Raw genomic sequence first — 16,571 nt, forward strand, 5'->3', positions numbered from 1 at the left:
TACTGCAACCTTTGAAACAAGAATAGGATGCTATAAGAAAGTAACATTCACTGAATAAGAAATAGCTATTGAAAATTAAATATGATAGCAACCTATGTAGCATCCTTGCAAAAAATATTTAACCTGTATTTTACCATGATTTAGCTTCTAGTCTCCAGTACATACAGCAGGTAGGGGGATAAAATTAAATGACATTATGAGGAAACAATCAGACAAACACAGAATGTAGGGCTTTCTACAAGACAACTTGCCTAGATCCTTAAAATGTCAATATTGTAGGAGAAACAAAAAGATAAAAAAGAGTTTATAGATGTTAAATAGACTAAGGAGGGAAACCCCTGGAGGTCCAGTGGTTAGGACTCAGCACTTTCACCGCTGAGGAGCAGGGTTCAATCTGTGGTCAGGGAACTAACATCCCACAAGCCACACGGCGTGGCCAAAACAACAAAACAATGCAAAACCAAATCCACTAAGGAGACCTACCAACCAAAGGAAGTTAAGATAGGATCCTAGTTCAGCTAGACCAGCTATAAAAGAAAAATTGGACACAATTGGGGAAATTTGAATATGGACAGGATATTAAAGATATTAGGGGATTATTGTTAATTTTTGGGGGGGTGATAATGGTGGTGTGATTATGTAACAGAATGTCCTTAAGTTTAGAATCTGCAGGCTAAAGTATTTAAAAATCAAGTATAATATGGTCTACAAATTTCTTTCAAATAGTTCTGCCAAAATATACAGGCAGTTCATAGACAGATATATAATAACAATTGTTCAATCTAGTACTACACTGTCTAATACAGCAGCTACTTTTCGCATGTAGCTTCTAAGCACTTGACATCATCTGGATTGAGATACACTGTGAGTATAAAATACACACTGAATTTCAAAGACTTAATACAACAGAAAAAATGAAAACAATCTCATTAATAATTTTTATATTGATGGCAGGTAGAATTGATATTTTGAAATAAGTAAAATATTAAAGTTAATTTTACCTATATTTTAACTGTTTTAATGTGGCTACTATAAAGTTTACAATTACATATGTGGCTTATATTATATTTCTATTGTACAGCAGTGACCTAGGTAGGGAAAAGAATGTTAAGTATACTATTTTTTCAACTGTACTGTATATTTGCAATTCTCTTAATAAAAACTTAGAAGGAAAAAGAAATGAAATAAAAATAGAGACTTTCTTTTTAATCAATAGGAGAATTGTAGTTAAAGTTTAAAAATCCTTTTGAAAGTAGGATAAGATGATAAAAGTAAAGATTAGAAAATCAGAGAACCAATCCAAGAGGACTCATTCAAAAAAATAGAACATAATAAGCACAGAAAGGAACCAAAGGGCATGAGCTTCTAGATTAAAGGGGAGCCTGAGGACTCAGCACTGTGAATGAAAAGTTACACCAACCGATGCACTGGGGAATAAAGAGATTCTAAAAAGTTTCCAGAGAGAAAAAAAATATATCGGTCACATTTAAAGACCCAGGAATTAGAATATCACTAAACTTCTCCACAACCACCCAGGAAGCTAGAAAACAAAGGAGAAAAACTCTCAAAATTCCAAAGGAAAAAATTTTCAACCTAGAATTAGATACCCAGCCAAACTATCAATCAATATGAAGGTAGAATAAAGATATTTTTAGATGTACAGGGTCTCAAATTTTTTACCTCCCTTGCACCATTTCTCAGAAAGCTATTTAAGGATGTGCTCTATCAACCAAGAAAGTAAACAAAGACAGAAGGCATTGGATTCAGAAAACAGGGGGTCTGATGTAGGAAGAAGGCAAAGTGAATTCCTAATCCATGGTGAAGGGACACTTCAGGATGTGAGCTGTCCTAGAGAGGACATCCAGCCAGGAGCAGAAAATGTTTGGCTCTGAAAGCAGTTCACCAAGAAAAAAAAAAAAAAATGGGACTGAGAGATTATTCTTCTGAGAGAAGTTTTACAATTATAGCAGGGAGTTTGGGAGTTAATTAGTGACACAGACATACAAAGTTAAGCAAACATGAAAAACAAAATGTCATACAAGAAGAAAAGTGTACCCAAGTACATTATGAATATTTACATAGTTATGATAGTGTTAACATCTAGTTGAGATCTAACTATTTTGGGTGCTAGGGAAAGAAGTATATGTGTTGGGGATGGAATGGAGCTAATCGTCATCTTTTGTAGTAGGAAGATAATCTATACTAACTAAAGTAGGATAACAAAAATAGTGATGGGATTTTAAAAACAGCGATATGTTATTTAAAGAAGTAGAAGAAAAATAGGAAGAAGTAGCTGGAAAGTCTAAAAGAAGTTGCCTCTGGGGACTGGGAATGGGGAAGGGTGAGGCAGGCAATCGCTGTTTTCCGTTAGTCTGTGTAGTATTATTTGACTTTTATTAAAAGTATTTATATACATATATCACTTTGCTAAAAATAAAAATTGAATTAAAAGATGAAAAGAAAATCCAGGTCATCCAGGGCAGGCCTAGTGACTGCCCAGAACTGAAGGTCATTTCAGGTGTCACTGCCTGGCAGCTGCCTACGTCAGCAACTCCGGACATGGCTAGAGGGAGCATTTTTGGAGAAATGTTATCCTGCCTACCCCCATGACTCATAGGCTCCCATTGTTTCCACACCCCTGCCACTCTCCCGCCATGGGGATGTGTGCGCTGATGTGGGGGGTGGGTACCAAAGGAACTTTCTTGTGCTCTTTGTTTACTGTGGGCCCCACTCCCATCCCCAGGGGTACAGGCTTCCTTGCCAGGGACCAGGTGTCAGGCAAGGGGCACTGGGTGCCAAGAAAGAGAAAAAACAATCTTAAAATACCTCTCTGCCCACCCATTTCGGAAATTCAGAATCATGTGGTTGAGTAGGACGTATGAGATCAACTTGCCAACATCTCCAAGAGGTGGACACCGACCCTTGGCTTGAGCACTTTGAATGACAGGGAGCTCAATGCTTCAGAGGGACACTTTTAAGGGTTGGGGGCAAAGAAAGGGGCACATAAGGGTCTTTGGTGCCTACAGGCTTTTGCATGAGCCATTCTTCATGCTTATATTGGTCAAGGCCCTTTGAGTGTCAAAGAACCCACTAGTTCTAAAAGATGAGGTTCAATGAAAGGGTACAGCTCTCAGCGGAAGCAGAACCTGCCCAGTCCCCATCTCTGCCTCTCTCTCCAGATGTCTGCTCTATCCCCCTACTTCTCTCTGCATACTTCCTTCCTCTGCCTACTGTCTGGTTCACACATGACCCCAATACCTGCCACCACTCCCAAGCCTCCATGACTTCCAGATTCAGCTCCCCACAGCTCACTGTCTTAGTCCTTTGATATACTAATTTCAAATACCTAGCCAGGTCATCTCATTGATTCATCTTTTTTTTTTTTAAGGATTTTATTTATTTTTTATTTTCTTGGCTGTGTTGGCTCTTCATTGCTACGCGCGGGCTTTCTCTAGTGGCGGCCAGTGGGGGCTACTCTTTGTTGCGGTGCATGGGCTTCTCATTGCAGTGGCTTCTCTTGTTGCAGAGCACGGGCTCTAGGCATGCAGGCTTCCGTAGTTGTGGCACACAGGCTCAGTAGTTGTGGCTTGTGGGCTCTAGAGCACGGGCTCAGTAGTTGTGGCGCATGGGCTTAGTAGCTCTACAGCATGTGGGATCTTCCCGGACTAGGGATCAAACCCATGTCCCCTGCACTGGCAGGCGGATTCTTAACCACTGTGCCACCGGGGAAGTCCTCATCGGTTCATCTTGGTTCAGGTTTCCTCTCCTAGCCCAATCAGCTTTACCAAGGTGAGTCACATGGTTCAAAGATGGCTACCTGGTCTGTCCATCTTCAGGAAGAACAGTGGGTAGGGAAGGCATCTCAAATGTATCCACCACACTCACCACCTTTCTCTCCCCCCTACCCTGCATTCATCCAAGGATGCCTTCAGCAAATTCTTACCAATTACCTTCAGAAAGAGCACTGGGGGGTTGAAGACGGAGGAATCAGGCTCCGATTTGTGACTTTGGGCAAAGCACTGCCCATCTATGGGTCTCAATTCCCTCCTGAGCCCCTAACATGAGGGGGGGCTATGGTTCAACTAGATCAGAGGTTCTCAACCCTGGGAAAACATAATCACCTAGAGAGTTTTTAAATAAAATTCGGATAGCTGGCCTCACCTCCCTCCCTCCACAAATATTCTGATTTCATTGGTTGGAGTAAGACCTGGGTTACACACTTTTGAAAGGGCCCCAGTGACTCTAATACACAGCCAGGGCTGAGAGCCACTGGATCAGAACCTAATCATTAGATTATCACTAATAGTCAATGGCTACAATGGTACTTGGCTTACAATAAGTGCTCAATAGATTCTCCCTGAAGGAATGAATTCCCTTCAGCTGTAACATTCTGTTCTGAGTTGAGAGGTAGGTTTGGGGGTACTGGGGGGGCTCCAGTGGGACTCAAAGAGTTTGCTCAGAACAAGGGACAGAAAGACACTGGAGGGAGGGTCACTGCCCGTTAAGGAGGAATCTCAGGAGTGATCCTTTGGAGACAGACCAAGCTGGATCCTCTGACTCACTTGGTACCTACCGCTGCTGTTGGGGCCCAGAGGCTGGAGGGCTGCCTGCGGTGGGGATGAGATCTTGGGGAATCTGAAGGCCAGCCCAGCTCTAGGACCTTGGGCAAGTCAATGAACCACAAGATTTTCCATGCAAAACAGGAACTTAGAGTTCTCCTTCACTAGGCTGAGGAGAGGATTAAGGGAGACAAAGGATTGACGTGTAAACGATTATTCACAGGAGGCTTAATCTCAGGTAAATCTCAGGTTATCTCTGCCTAACATCACCCAGAGGGAGCTGTAGAGAGGGGGCACTAGACTGTCAGGTTCTGACCTGGAAAATGACAGCTGTCCAGTCAAAGTTCTCCCTGGAACTTCAGCGCGTTACTGTCAAGCCATTTCCTAGGGTGAACAGAAGGACAATAATGTACCTGCCACCCCTACGGACAGTAACATGGAGGAAGGCCCCGGGCCTCACATGCTAACCTTTGAGGCAGGTTATAGTTCCCAGTTTTCCTGAGAAATAACAGAAGCCCAGACAGGTTAAGTGACTTGCCCGAGGTCAGGCAGCTAGGAGAGGGCTGGGCTTGGAATTTGAGGCAGCCCAAGAGCAGTCCCTATCCTGCCCTCTCATTGGGAAGATGGGACAGACACCTGTGAAACATCTAGAAAACAAGCCAGCAGCCCCATATGTGAAGTTACCTGCCAGGTGGAGAAGAGCAGAGCAGAAAACCTGGGAGAGGCAGAGACTGCTAAGAGCATCTTTCTAGAAGGTTAGTGTAGAACCAGGCCAGCCAGTGGTGGAGGGGCATAAAGAAATGCCTTCTCATTAACTACCGTCTTGGGCTGCTTCTCCTGGGATGGCAGGTCAGGGTTTCTGGGGTTACCTGGTAAGAACCAGAGCCCACTTTAGCAAGCTCATGGAAAGAAAAGTTTGTGGTCAGGATTCAGCTGGTGATGTCAAGGGGATCCAGAGGTAGGACCAGTATTTCCTTATAGAGAGAGAGTCTGGAGCTGGGGGTTTAGAAAGCTGTCTTCTCTGTAATGTGCATTCTCTCTTTCTCTCTTTCTGTGTCTTTCTGTGTCCCTCAGTCCCTCTTTCTCTGTCTCTGTCTGACTTCATGTTATGCATGTCCATACCACACCCCCCCCACATACATGCTCCTCTGCCTTTCTCTGTGCATCTGCTCCATTCTCCTCTCTCTACTGTCTGACTTCTATGTGAGTATACTTTCTGCTCCCCCATAATTGTGGTGGCAGCCATGAAAGTGCACCCTGAGGACCTCCAACTACAAGGAGGAAATTGGCCAATGACCCCAGCTGCTGCCTCTGAAATCCATCACCAAGTTTGTTCCCAGATCATGGGCTGCTCCAGCCAGTGACTGAGCAGAGCAGGGTACCAGGGTGGATCCATTTCGCGGAGACCTGGGACTCGCCCGAGCCTAGCCTAACCTCCCACAGCCTGCAGGGCAGTCTATCTTGCTTCACCCAACCTCCCCTCCCTCTCAGTCACCCAGGATGGACTTGCATCTTGGTCAGATGGTGCTTCCAGCCTCTCACAGGTGTTTCCCCTAACATAGTCCTTTCCAGCTTAATCCAGCAGTGGCATCTGCTTCTTGGAGAACCTGGATTAACACACAGCAGTTGCAGGTGGGTCATGACGGAGCCCCCACTCCAACCCTACTGACTCTCCTTCCACCTCCTGTCACCAACACACACACCGAGGATGGGTGTGGAATCAAACAAAGGAAGAGAAGTCTTTTCCCTGTGTCCCCTTGTCAAGTCCCAGCACAGAGCCTGTCCCAAAGCAAGTGGTTACTAAAAAGTGGTGGTCATTAGAGGGACAGCCCTACACACGGCGCACAAGGGGGCCAGACCACGGCTGGCTTACTGAGGACTGCTCCTGGGAGGATTCTGGGGTGGGGCTGGGGCACTGGACCTCTTCAGCATCCACTTTTGACTGGGACCCTGGACATCCTGCGTGGAGTCACCTCCTCCCCTGCACTAGGGGCGGGGAATTTTTGGAAGGCCTTAGACTCCTTCCTGTGTTGGTTTGACTCAGGCCCACATCCTGTGTATCAATGGTGTTTTCGCTCGGCGATACGATCCCTGCAGCCTTAGTCTGGATCCCAAGAGCCCTGGTCCAGTTACCAGACCTAGTGTATGCCAAGAGGGTCTCCCCTTTAATTACAAGGACACCCAGGTGATGAGGACTTTGCTGAAACCACAGTGTGGTTGGGAGAGTGTAAGGCACCTCCTGGACTAGCCTTTGGGCAGTCGGAGAACTCCAGCTGAAGGCAGATATGCCTTCTACACAAGGCCTGTGTTCCCCTTTCTGCCTCCGGTTTGGAGTGTGACCCTTGGGTGTACCCTTCCGTGTACATACATGGGGCAGGTACCTGTGTCATCTGCCCCCCCACTACCCTCACAGTCAGCTCCCACGGCCTTGGATCTTCACCCTTACTCAGCAATGGTCTGAGGGGCCCACGGGATTGCAAGGGACACTGTAGGAATTATGTTCCCCCTGTAATCCAGACATTGCTGGCTCCTTTCCAAGGTGAGCAAAAACTCACTGCCTCCCACCCCGCCCCCGCCCAGTCCACACAGCGCATCCGGAAGATCGGTGCGATGATGTGTTGGTAAATGTTTAACATCTGGCTCTCTGCAGAGAGGAGAGCCCTGATTTATAGTGTTTGCTCATTTCTGTGGTGTAAATACTTCCACTATGGCTTTTTTAAGCTACAACGTGATGTCACAAAAATGAAGTTGGGACGAGAAACGCAGTAGCATACCATTATGTAATATTTCCACTGGGCACCTCCAATGGATGTCAGTAACCTCAAAAACTTGAAGAGTAGTAACATGTAAAGTAATTAGGAAATGATGAGTTTTGAGTATGTTTTACCTTCGCTCTTCATACAATTTAAGCGCATGGTTATATAATTTAACTTTTAATATAGTCAACTTGTAAAATTTCTGAAACTTTAACCACTGGCTCTCATGAGCGGGACGAACGGGCTCCAGACTCCTGGGTCAGAACCTTTCCCCTCGAGTGAACTGTTGAGGGCGGGAATGTGAGCGGGTAGAGAGATAGAGGGAGGGCCTGACTGCCTGACTGCCTGGCGGGTAATTGTCTGCTCCTCATTTCCCTTCCTCCTCAGTCACCAGCATCAGGTGTTCTAGGCAGCCTACAAGAGACTCAACAAGTACATGTCGGGGACTTCCCTGGCGGTCCAGTGGTTAAGACTCCATGCTTCCGTTGCAGGAGGCGTGGTTTCAATACCTGGTTGGGGAACTAAGATCCTGCAAGCCCCGTGGTGCGGCATTAAAAAAAAAAAAAAAAAAAAAAAGTACATGTTGTTTGAATTGAATACAGTATGATGTCACCACCCCAGACAGAGCGGCTCAGCTGGCCAGAGCCACAGGTGAAGGAATCTAAGAATAAGGGAGTTTTCCATAACTGGAGGTAAACAGATTTCAATGCAGAATATAAACACAGGCAGGGAGGGATCGGCAGGAGATGCCAGAAACACGGAACAGAACTGCCCTCTGAGATCTCCAGCCAGGCATTTCCAGAACCTGGGTATTTCTGGCTTTTACCCCAGGTCTGCTAAGTCAGAATCTCTTGAGAACAGAGCTCGGGAATCCCCTGGCTACTGCTGGGTAGTCACCAGAGGGCTGGGATCCGCTGATTGGTTCACCTCACTGGTCCTGCAGAGGACAGGTAGCTGGGAGCTGCAGCCAGGGCACCCTCTTTGGGCCCCCTGGCCCTGGAGCAGGAAAGCCCTGCTCTGGCAGGCTTGTGTGGTAGTTACTAGCACAGGCGCCGGGGTCTCAGGTTTGAACCCAGGCTCTGCTTCTAGCTGTGTGACTTTGGGCAAGTTAACATACCCACTCTGTGCCTCAGCTTCCAAAGGGCGATAATAATACTGATTTCACAGTGTGGTGGGGATTAAATGAGATCTGAGGTCATGGGCAGTAGGCATACTGTAAATGGCCGAGGTGGCTTATTTAAGGCACAGGGCTATATGGTAGCAGACCCCAGGCCTACCGGTACTGTTCAGACATAGCAGAGAGGACCAGAGACCCCAAAGTAGAAGAGACTTTGATATCTTAAGGTCAAAATCTCTGATCTTGCTTAAGGTAGGGAGCTCCTGGTAAGGAGTTTCTGCACCTTCAAAGAGGTTGAGTCTCAGGGCAGTAGGTGCTGTTTGGCCTGCTTTGGGTGCTAGTGCGGCTATAGTGCACAGTCCTCTACATGCCGCCCAAGCCCCTCCCCAGGGGTGCCTCTCTGCGTTTGCACCCCAGAACTTTCTCCAAAACCCGGAAGAAGGTCTCTTAGCCCCAGGGCAAGCCCAGCCAGTGTTCCCGTCAGCTATCATTGCATAACAAACCACCCCAAAACTTAGAGGCTTAGAATAACACCAATCATGTATTTGCTCACGATTCTGAGATTCGGGGGATGGCTGGGCTCTTCACGTGGCCTCAGCTGGTGCTGGAATGTCCCAGATGGCTCCTCGGCTGGGCAGATCCCCTCCAGGTCATGGGTCTCCAGGTACTTGGATTTCTTACCTTGCAGCTGGCTTCCCCGAGAGCACAAAAGAGGAAGCTGCCAGGCCTCTTAACACAGAAGGTCACTTCCAGGGTATTCTATTGATCAAAACAGGCCCAGGGCCAGCCCATGTGCAAGGGAATGGACTCCACCTCTCGTACGGGGAGTGGCAAGGTCACTTTGCCAAGGAGAGTGTGGGACGGTGGTGTCTTTGGACAGTACAGTCTGCCACATCCAGCCTGTATAGGAGGGAGGTGGGGATTAATGTCCGTGGGGCCATCCTTAACCAACAAGGGTGGGAACTGGTGGATAAACGCAGGCCTCCTGTCCTTCAAAGGGACAATTGTGAGGTGTATTCGACCGGCTCTTCAGAGGGGTCCCAGCAGGATTGAGCCCCAACTGCCCACAGTGGAACCAGCTCAACGATGCCCCCTTAATTGCCTTGTGCTCTTTCCCCATCTTTATCTCCCTCTACCTCTCTGCTACTTCCTCCAGCCATCTCCCAGTTCTGCTCTTAGGCCTTGCTCTCCTGGGCAACCAAACCAAAACACTCAGTTTCCTCATTTGGAAAAAAACCCTTAAATCAGGCTATAAAAGATTGCACCTGGCTCCCGGGCCGATGAGTAATCCCACAGGAATGGAGGTGAAAGGGCTTTGTAAACTGGGCGGCCCCGAAACTGAGGTGAGTGGTCACTGTGAGCAGAGGTATTCCCGAGGGAAGCACGGGCTGCAGGGGTGGGACACCCAGGCCCCTGTCATCAGGTAGTGGTGACCAGAAGGAACACTGCCGCCTTGGAGGCGATGAGAGGTGAGGACAGAGAGGTGGGGGGAAACGGGAAATGGGGTGCAGACACAGGGGCTTCCTGGAGTGTGCAGAAGTAAGGAGTGCTGTGTCCCTGCCCTGCCTGCCAGATTCAGGTGACTCGGCACAATCAGGTGACTCACCGGGCCAACGCGGCCTGTGACAAGGTCCCTCAAGATCGTCCACACAGTTCTGCAGGGACTTGCCCTCCTGGAATAAACTTCACCTCCTGATTCGGCCTCTTCCCGGGAGGAGAGGGACTGAATTACAATGGGAGGGTCCAGGATTCTGGTTCACTTGCCCTCCATTCAGTAAACATTGAAAAGCTGAGCCCTTTTCCACGCTGGCCAGCTTGTGGTCTGGATCCAAGGTGAACAAGCCACTCCCTGCTCTCTCAGAGGCTCCAGACCCAGAGACAGCTTGAACAGCAGCGAAGCAGCCGGCTTGCTGAGGGACGGGCTCTGGGCCTGGTGAGGGACATCTGACCCAGAATCCGGGAGGGGGGGCCGGGAACTGTGGAACTCTTCCCGGAGAAGCTGATGTCCACCTTTAACCCCAACAGGTCTTAGAACTCAGCTAGGAGAGGGGAAGGGCATCCCAGACATGGGAAACAGCATGGGCTGCCTGGCTCATTTGGGAAACTTCACTGTGTCTGGAGCCCAGAGAGGTTGGGGAGTAGGGGTAGGGGGCAGATGAGGTTGAAGAGGGAGACAGCGCCAGGAGAGCAGCGGGAGCCCCAAAGGAGTTTAAAGCAGGAGATAAAGGGGGTCAGATTTGAGTATGGACTCCAGCCTGCTGGTTGCAGTAATGGCCTGGTGGAGACCTGCTCAGGGGCTCATTCATTCATTCAACAAGGGCTCAACCAGGCATCAGGCCCTGTGCTGCTGCGGGTGTCCAGGTGAGGGGCTGTAGTGGCCTGGATGGTGGCCAGGATGGAGAGAAGGGGCAGAGATTCTGGGGAGGCGCTCTCACTGTGTTACACAAACACATCCTGGCAATTCCCAAACTGGCATCTGGTTCCTGGACCAGCTGTGTATGAATTTGGAAACTGGGGACCTGTTATTTCAGGGGTGGACAGCTGATTGGCAGGGCTGAGCCCAAGCCTCAGGGGCCCCCAGAGAGGCAGCCATTCCCGGAGACCCACCCAGAGCAGCACAGCCCACCTGCCTCCTTTCTCCCCCTGCCTTTGCCCCAGGCTCCAGAAAGCTTCCTCGCAATGGTGGCTGAGGATAACCTTTCCAGCAAGGGGGTGAAACACCCCGGTTTCTTTTCCTAAGTGACTCCTGCAGGATCACACAGGAGCCAGAGGCCCAGCTGGGACCCAGAGTTTGTGCTTATTTCCTATTTCTGTGCTCCTCTCCCTCTCAGATTGCAGGCTCTTTGGGCGTAGGAACTGTCTCCTCCATTTGACTGTGGGTTTTCTGAGGGTGTCTCCCCCAACACATCAGGAGCTTTCCGGAGGGTAGAAGGAGGAACGGAAATGCAAGTCAGGGAAGCTGTTCTGCTGCCATTGAATAGTTGTTTGAATTTGTGAAAAATCCTGTATTTGCCTCAGTCTCCTCATTTGTAAAATGGGGTTAATGATAACACTACCTGTTGTGAGGATTAAAAGACATAAGATAGAAGAGACATTAAAAGAGCCTTGGGGGTATGGGCAGGACAGAAATACCAAGCACAGACCATGAAAAACAGCTGGAAATGAGAGCAAAGGGAACCAAACTGTAGGCTCCATGAATAGGATCTCTGTTCATGTTACACGCTGTAGTTTTCCAGGTGGCTGGGACAGAGCCTGGTCCATGGTAGGTGCTGGGTGAACATTAGTTGAAGGAATGAATGGAGAGTACAGGTGGCAATGGTGGAGAGCAGGGTGCCAACTCACCACCAGGGCGGGAAGGCTTCCAGGAGGGGGCAGGGGAGGGCCCAGGCCTAGAGGGCTGCTGGGAGTAGGCGTGTCTGCCTCAGAACTCATGAAACTCTGGGGGTTCAACAATACACCCCCGTAGTTCTGACCAGGTTATGAATCTGTTGTCAACAGTGGGATTTCCCTGCCAGGGTCCTCTCCCTCGACTTCTAAATCACTTCCTCCACCTGCCATCCCCCAACAGCTCATGGGCACAGTGACAGTGACAGGAGGGTTCACGCCCCTCCACACACGGTACCCCTCCTCTGCTCTTGATCCCTCAGGAATCCCTCCTGGGCTCCACCCTCTGCTCCAGCTGCTGTCCCACCTTGTTTCCAGGCCTTTCACTCAGAAAGCTCACCACTTACCTTAGCCACAGTGGACCAAAACCACACCTTAACCCCAGCCTTCCCTGCTTCTATCATCTATGAGCAGCTCTGCGAGGCTGTGCCTGGTCAAGTTGTACTCTCTGAGCTTTCATCTCCTTCACAGCAAAGGGGGCCAAAAGCCCTGTGCCCCGGGGGGCGCTCCGAGCCGCCTGTCAGAGGGCTTTGTGAGAAGGCCAAGTGCCACGGTAGTAAATAGAACTGTTACCTGGAGGCTGGAAGGGGCTAAAGCAAAACCAGAGAAGTTTGAACCTGTGTGTGTGTGTGTGTGTGTGTGTGTGTGTGTGTGTGTGTGTGTGTGTGTGTGTGTGTGAGAGAGAGAGAGAGAGAGAGAGAGAGATAGAGAGAGAGGAAAGTGGAAAGATGTTTTGGCAAAGGGATGGATGGTATCAAGTCCGTTGATATTTTAAACACATATGATCCTTTATAAACGCAGCCACACCCTCATGAAAAATGTGCTTCATTCCTGAAATCACAGAACTGTAAACTTTTCCCAGCAGACTGAAGATTTTAACCAATGTCCTGTGTGGTGTGGGAAGGGGACCCTGACACTGCTGTGGAAGAGGCCAACTTCTAAACCGTTGAGACCACGAAGTCTGACAAATCTTCCTGTTAAATGGATGCATATGGGCCCAGCTGAGCCTGTCCACTCTTCTTTCACGTCCTTTCCAGCCCACAGTGCCCACCCCTTGAGCTCAGAAGGCCTGATCTCCGGGGTCCTTCCCTGGCCCACCTTCCTGAACACAGAAGCCCTTTCAGGGGACGCCAGACGTGCCACAACAGAGCAGGTGATTGTTAGCTGGTCATGGAGGCTGCATGGGTTTGAACCCAGGCTCACCATCTATGGAGATCTTGCCTAAGTCACCTTTCTGTGCCCGTTTCCTCACCTATAAAATGGGGATGTAATACCCACCTCACAGGGCTATTGCAAGATCAAATGAGTCCATTCACATACTATTGAGCATAAAGCGTGTAGAACGGGGTCTGGCAGACTGGCGACATGAGCTGCTAGCCACGGTCCCCCCACTCCTCTCCCCTGTCCTCATTCCAACCTGTTAACTGTCACCTCCTCCAAGAAGCCCGCCCTGACCACATCTTACGTAGCCTGCCCCTTCTCCACCTCCCCACCTCTTTCATTTTCTTGTCCCTTCCAGACCACCCCAGTTCTCCCCTTGACTCTCAGGCTGTCCTCAGTCCTCCCAGACTGCCCCCCCCATCTCGCCCCCAGCCCCTCTCCCCCCACCCCGCAATAGCACGCATCAGACTGGCTTGTCCATCTCATGTTTTATTGTAAAAATGTTAAAATAAATTACATTTGACATCATTGCCAGTATGTACATACAGTGTGTGTGATTCCAGGACAGCCAGCAACACCCCAGCCAAGTGGGGTCAGGAAAACTAAGACGAGCTCGTTAAAACATTTCACAGAAAAACAGAAGGCCGCTCCTTCCCACCCTGATGCTGGGCCATCATACCCCTGGGTTACAGGCTAAGTGGGGATGGGTGGGGTTCTGGCCCTCTTTGGTCCTGCAGCATTGGGGAGGGGGTTGAGAGGCAGAGAGGGTGTCTGGGTGGCACCTCCTGCCCAGCATCCGGTCACCTGCGACCAATGCCCCTCCCCGACTCTGACACCATGACCTTAGCTGAGGTCACCGAGAAAGGCCCAACCAGGTTGGGGGACAGGAGGGTGAACATTGGACATCCCGATCCTTGGGACCCCACTCTTGCACCTTTTCTCCCCTCTGGCTCTGAAGCCAACGAGATAAAAAAAAAACAGCAATTCATTTAAAAACTAACAAAACACAACATGCAGGGCAGAGTGGGCTGGCCCGAGGGTGCACCTCACGAAGAACCCAAGAACTCTGCCAGCCCCTCACCAGAAACAGTCCGTCTGCAGTTTCACATTATCTTTTGCTCCTCCCATGGCAAATCCTTTCTTTCTTACACAGACAGACGGACAGAGACACACACACACCAAACAGCAGCTGGAGGGAGGAGGCTGATTCACATATTTGGACATTCCCCACTTGTGAGCCAAGGGTGATCTGGGGAGCGGTGAGGTCACGGGACGGAAGGGTGGAGGCAGGTTCAGCCGGAGCTGAGCCCACTCCTGCAGCTCCCCCGCTGCCAGCTCCAGGAGCCCCAGCCTCTCTTTCTGCCACCACTTCCTGGGAGACAGAAGCCCACGCCTGCCATTGCTTGGCCAAAGGGTGTCTGGGACAGGGAACCGGACTCTGGGCTGCGCTCCATCCCAGTAAGTGCACACAAGGGCTGAGATGCTGGGCCACACTTGGGACTTACTCTGAGTCCCCCGTAACGGGAGTGTTTCAGCACCTGCCTGTTAGCTCCCCTTCCCCAGATGGCCTCCTCCCTGCTGAGGTCTGCAGTATGGGCGACAGCCAGGCGGATGAGGTGGGACTGGGGGACGGTTAAACACGTGCCCCAGGCGGGGCCCCACTACTGCTGAGGTGCTGAAGTGCCCAGCCTCCAACCCCACCAGGGTCTTACACCACCCTCACCCTCTCTCTGAAATGCCTGGCTCAGTGCTGGGCGCACAGGAACCTGTTAATACTGGTGAACTCAAACGGCCAAGGCCCCCAACCTAAGAGAACCGTGAGACAGTCTTAACCGAATGACTGGGCAACGACCCACGCAGGTGCAGGCCTCCCCGGGATCAGTCCTGCCAGCCCATGTGTCGGTGAACCACCAGATCCCCCAACCGTGCTCAGGACAGACGCCTCCCGCTGCCAGGGTGCCCGTTCCGCTGGTGAACAGAGGCCCTGTCCTGGGTGCACCGTGTCTGACCGGTAGCATCTAGCTGCAGGGGATGAAGGTGAGGAAGGCCCCTGGCCCCCTACTCCCAGTTCCAGGGCCACACCCCACCAGGGGCCAGGGTCCCAGCCACAGTAGGACACCCCAGGTTGAGGAGAAGAGAAGCCATGGAAGGTGGGGTGGGGAGCCGGCCCCACCTCACGTGCCTTTGGGGCAGTTTGCCTTGTTGTACTCGTTCATAAGCTGTTCGTAAGGCACGGAGAGCTCTGACTCAGTGCTGGTGAAGGTGGACTCATCCGACGAGGGGAACTCGCCCAGGTTCAGGGGCACCTCGGCCGTGGCCCCCTCCTGGGGCCTCTCCTCCCCAGCCAGGTTGTCCTCCAGTGAGGACTTGGAGGTGTCCTCGTCCGAGAGGCCGGCCTCCTCGTTCACAAAGGTGATGCTGACGTTCTGGAAGATGAGCGGGTGGTAGTCCTGGGCGTCCCACGGCTCGCCCTCCTCGCTAATGCGGTCCAGCTGGTTGATGAGCACCTCAGAGGTCGGGGAGCCCTCCTCGGGGGGCCCCGCCCCGGCCTCCTCGCCGGGTGGCCGAGACACGTGGCCTTTGCTCCTCAGCGTCTGGGACACCTCTTCCAGGCTGGGCACATGGTTCTTGGAGTAGACCACCAAGGGGGCCAGGGAGGTGGGCAGGGCTGTCAGCCCACCCCCCTGGGGCCCCAGGCCCGGCCCTGGGACCCGCTCCCCACCCCCGCCCGTCTTCATTGCCTTCTTCCCGATCTGCTTGATGAGATCATTGTAAGTCTCCTCCTTTTTCGACAGAAAACTGAAGATGTTGACGTCCTTGGACGCCGCACCCCCTGCCACCTGCAGGGCCTTCCTGGAGTGTGGGGAGCTCTCGAAGGACTCCTTCCGGCGCCGCCGCCGCTTCTTAATGGCCTTGTGCACCTCCACAAACATGCTCACCTTCCAGTTGACAAAGAGGGAGAGCCAGGCCAGCCCCAGGTAGATCCAGAGCTCCACGAAGTAGCGGTACAGGGCGTGGTAGTTGGCGCTGGGGTTCACACCTGAGGACGGGTCAGGAAGCCCAGAGGGTCAGGAAAGGGCCAGCGGGGACCCGGAAACACACAAAGGCCAAAAGCCACGTCACCTGAAAGTGGACACCGCAAGAACACAGAACACCGACGCGGACGCGCCAGGAAAGAAAGGAGGCCTGTGCTAGAAGCCGGACACCCCATCGTCCTGAGAACCCCGGCTTGGTCACTCGTGTGCCCGTCCCAGAGCCCTGCCTGAGCTTCCTCAACTACCGAAGGTCAGGAGAGTGTCTCCCTGGGGTGGGGGAGCTTCAAGGGGGAGGGGCTCTGGGGAGGCTGGGGATGGAGCCAGCACTCGGGTCAGGAGCTAAGCCATGAATGTCGGCCTTTCAATGATTCACCGACACTGACACTTGGCTGCTTTGTGTACTTTCTGGGTGTACGTGTTACAGTTCAGTTAAAACCTGGATAGAAATTAAGTGACAGGGCAGCTGGCATCCTCCTGCTGGGGATGGACTCACTAATTTTATATAAGTGAGGCTGACAGTTGGGCCTGGGATGTCCAAGAGCACGGGTCCTAGCAGGAA

At 51.0% G+C, this 16,571-nt stretch overlaps 1 protein-coding gene across 1 annotated transcript in view; it reads right to left on the reverse strand.

The window, feature by feature from the left end:
• Window positions 1-13,450: 13,450 nt before the first annotated feature.
• KCNK5 (potassium two pore domain channel subfamily K member 5) overlaps window positions 13,451-16,571 on the reverse strand; it is a 36,397-nt gene continuing 33,276 nt past the window's right edge. Inside the window, exon 5 of the mRNA XM_082847344.1 lies at window positions 13,451-16,017. Within this exon, the coding sequence (XP_082703470.1) occupies window positions 15,152-16,017 (866 nt within the window). The 3' untranslated portion in view covers window positions 13,451-15,151. The remainder of the gene's footprint in view (window positions 16,018-16,571) is intronic.

Source organism: Leucopleurus acutus (genome assembly GCF_964270905.1).
Source record: "Leucopleurus acutus genome assembly, chromosome: 10".
Classification (NCBI taxonomy): domain Eukaryota; kingdom Metazoa; phylum Chordata; class Mammalia; order Artiodactyla; family Delphinidae; genus Leucopleurus; species Leucopleurus acutus.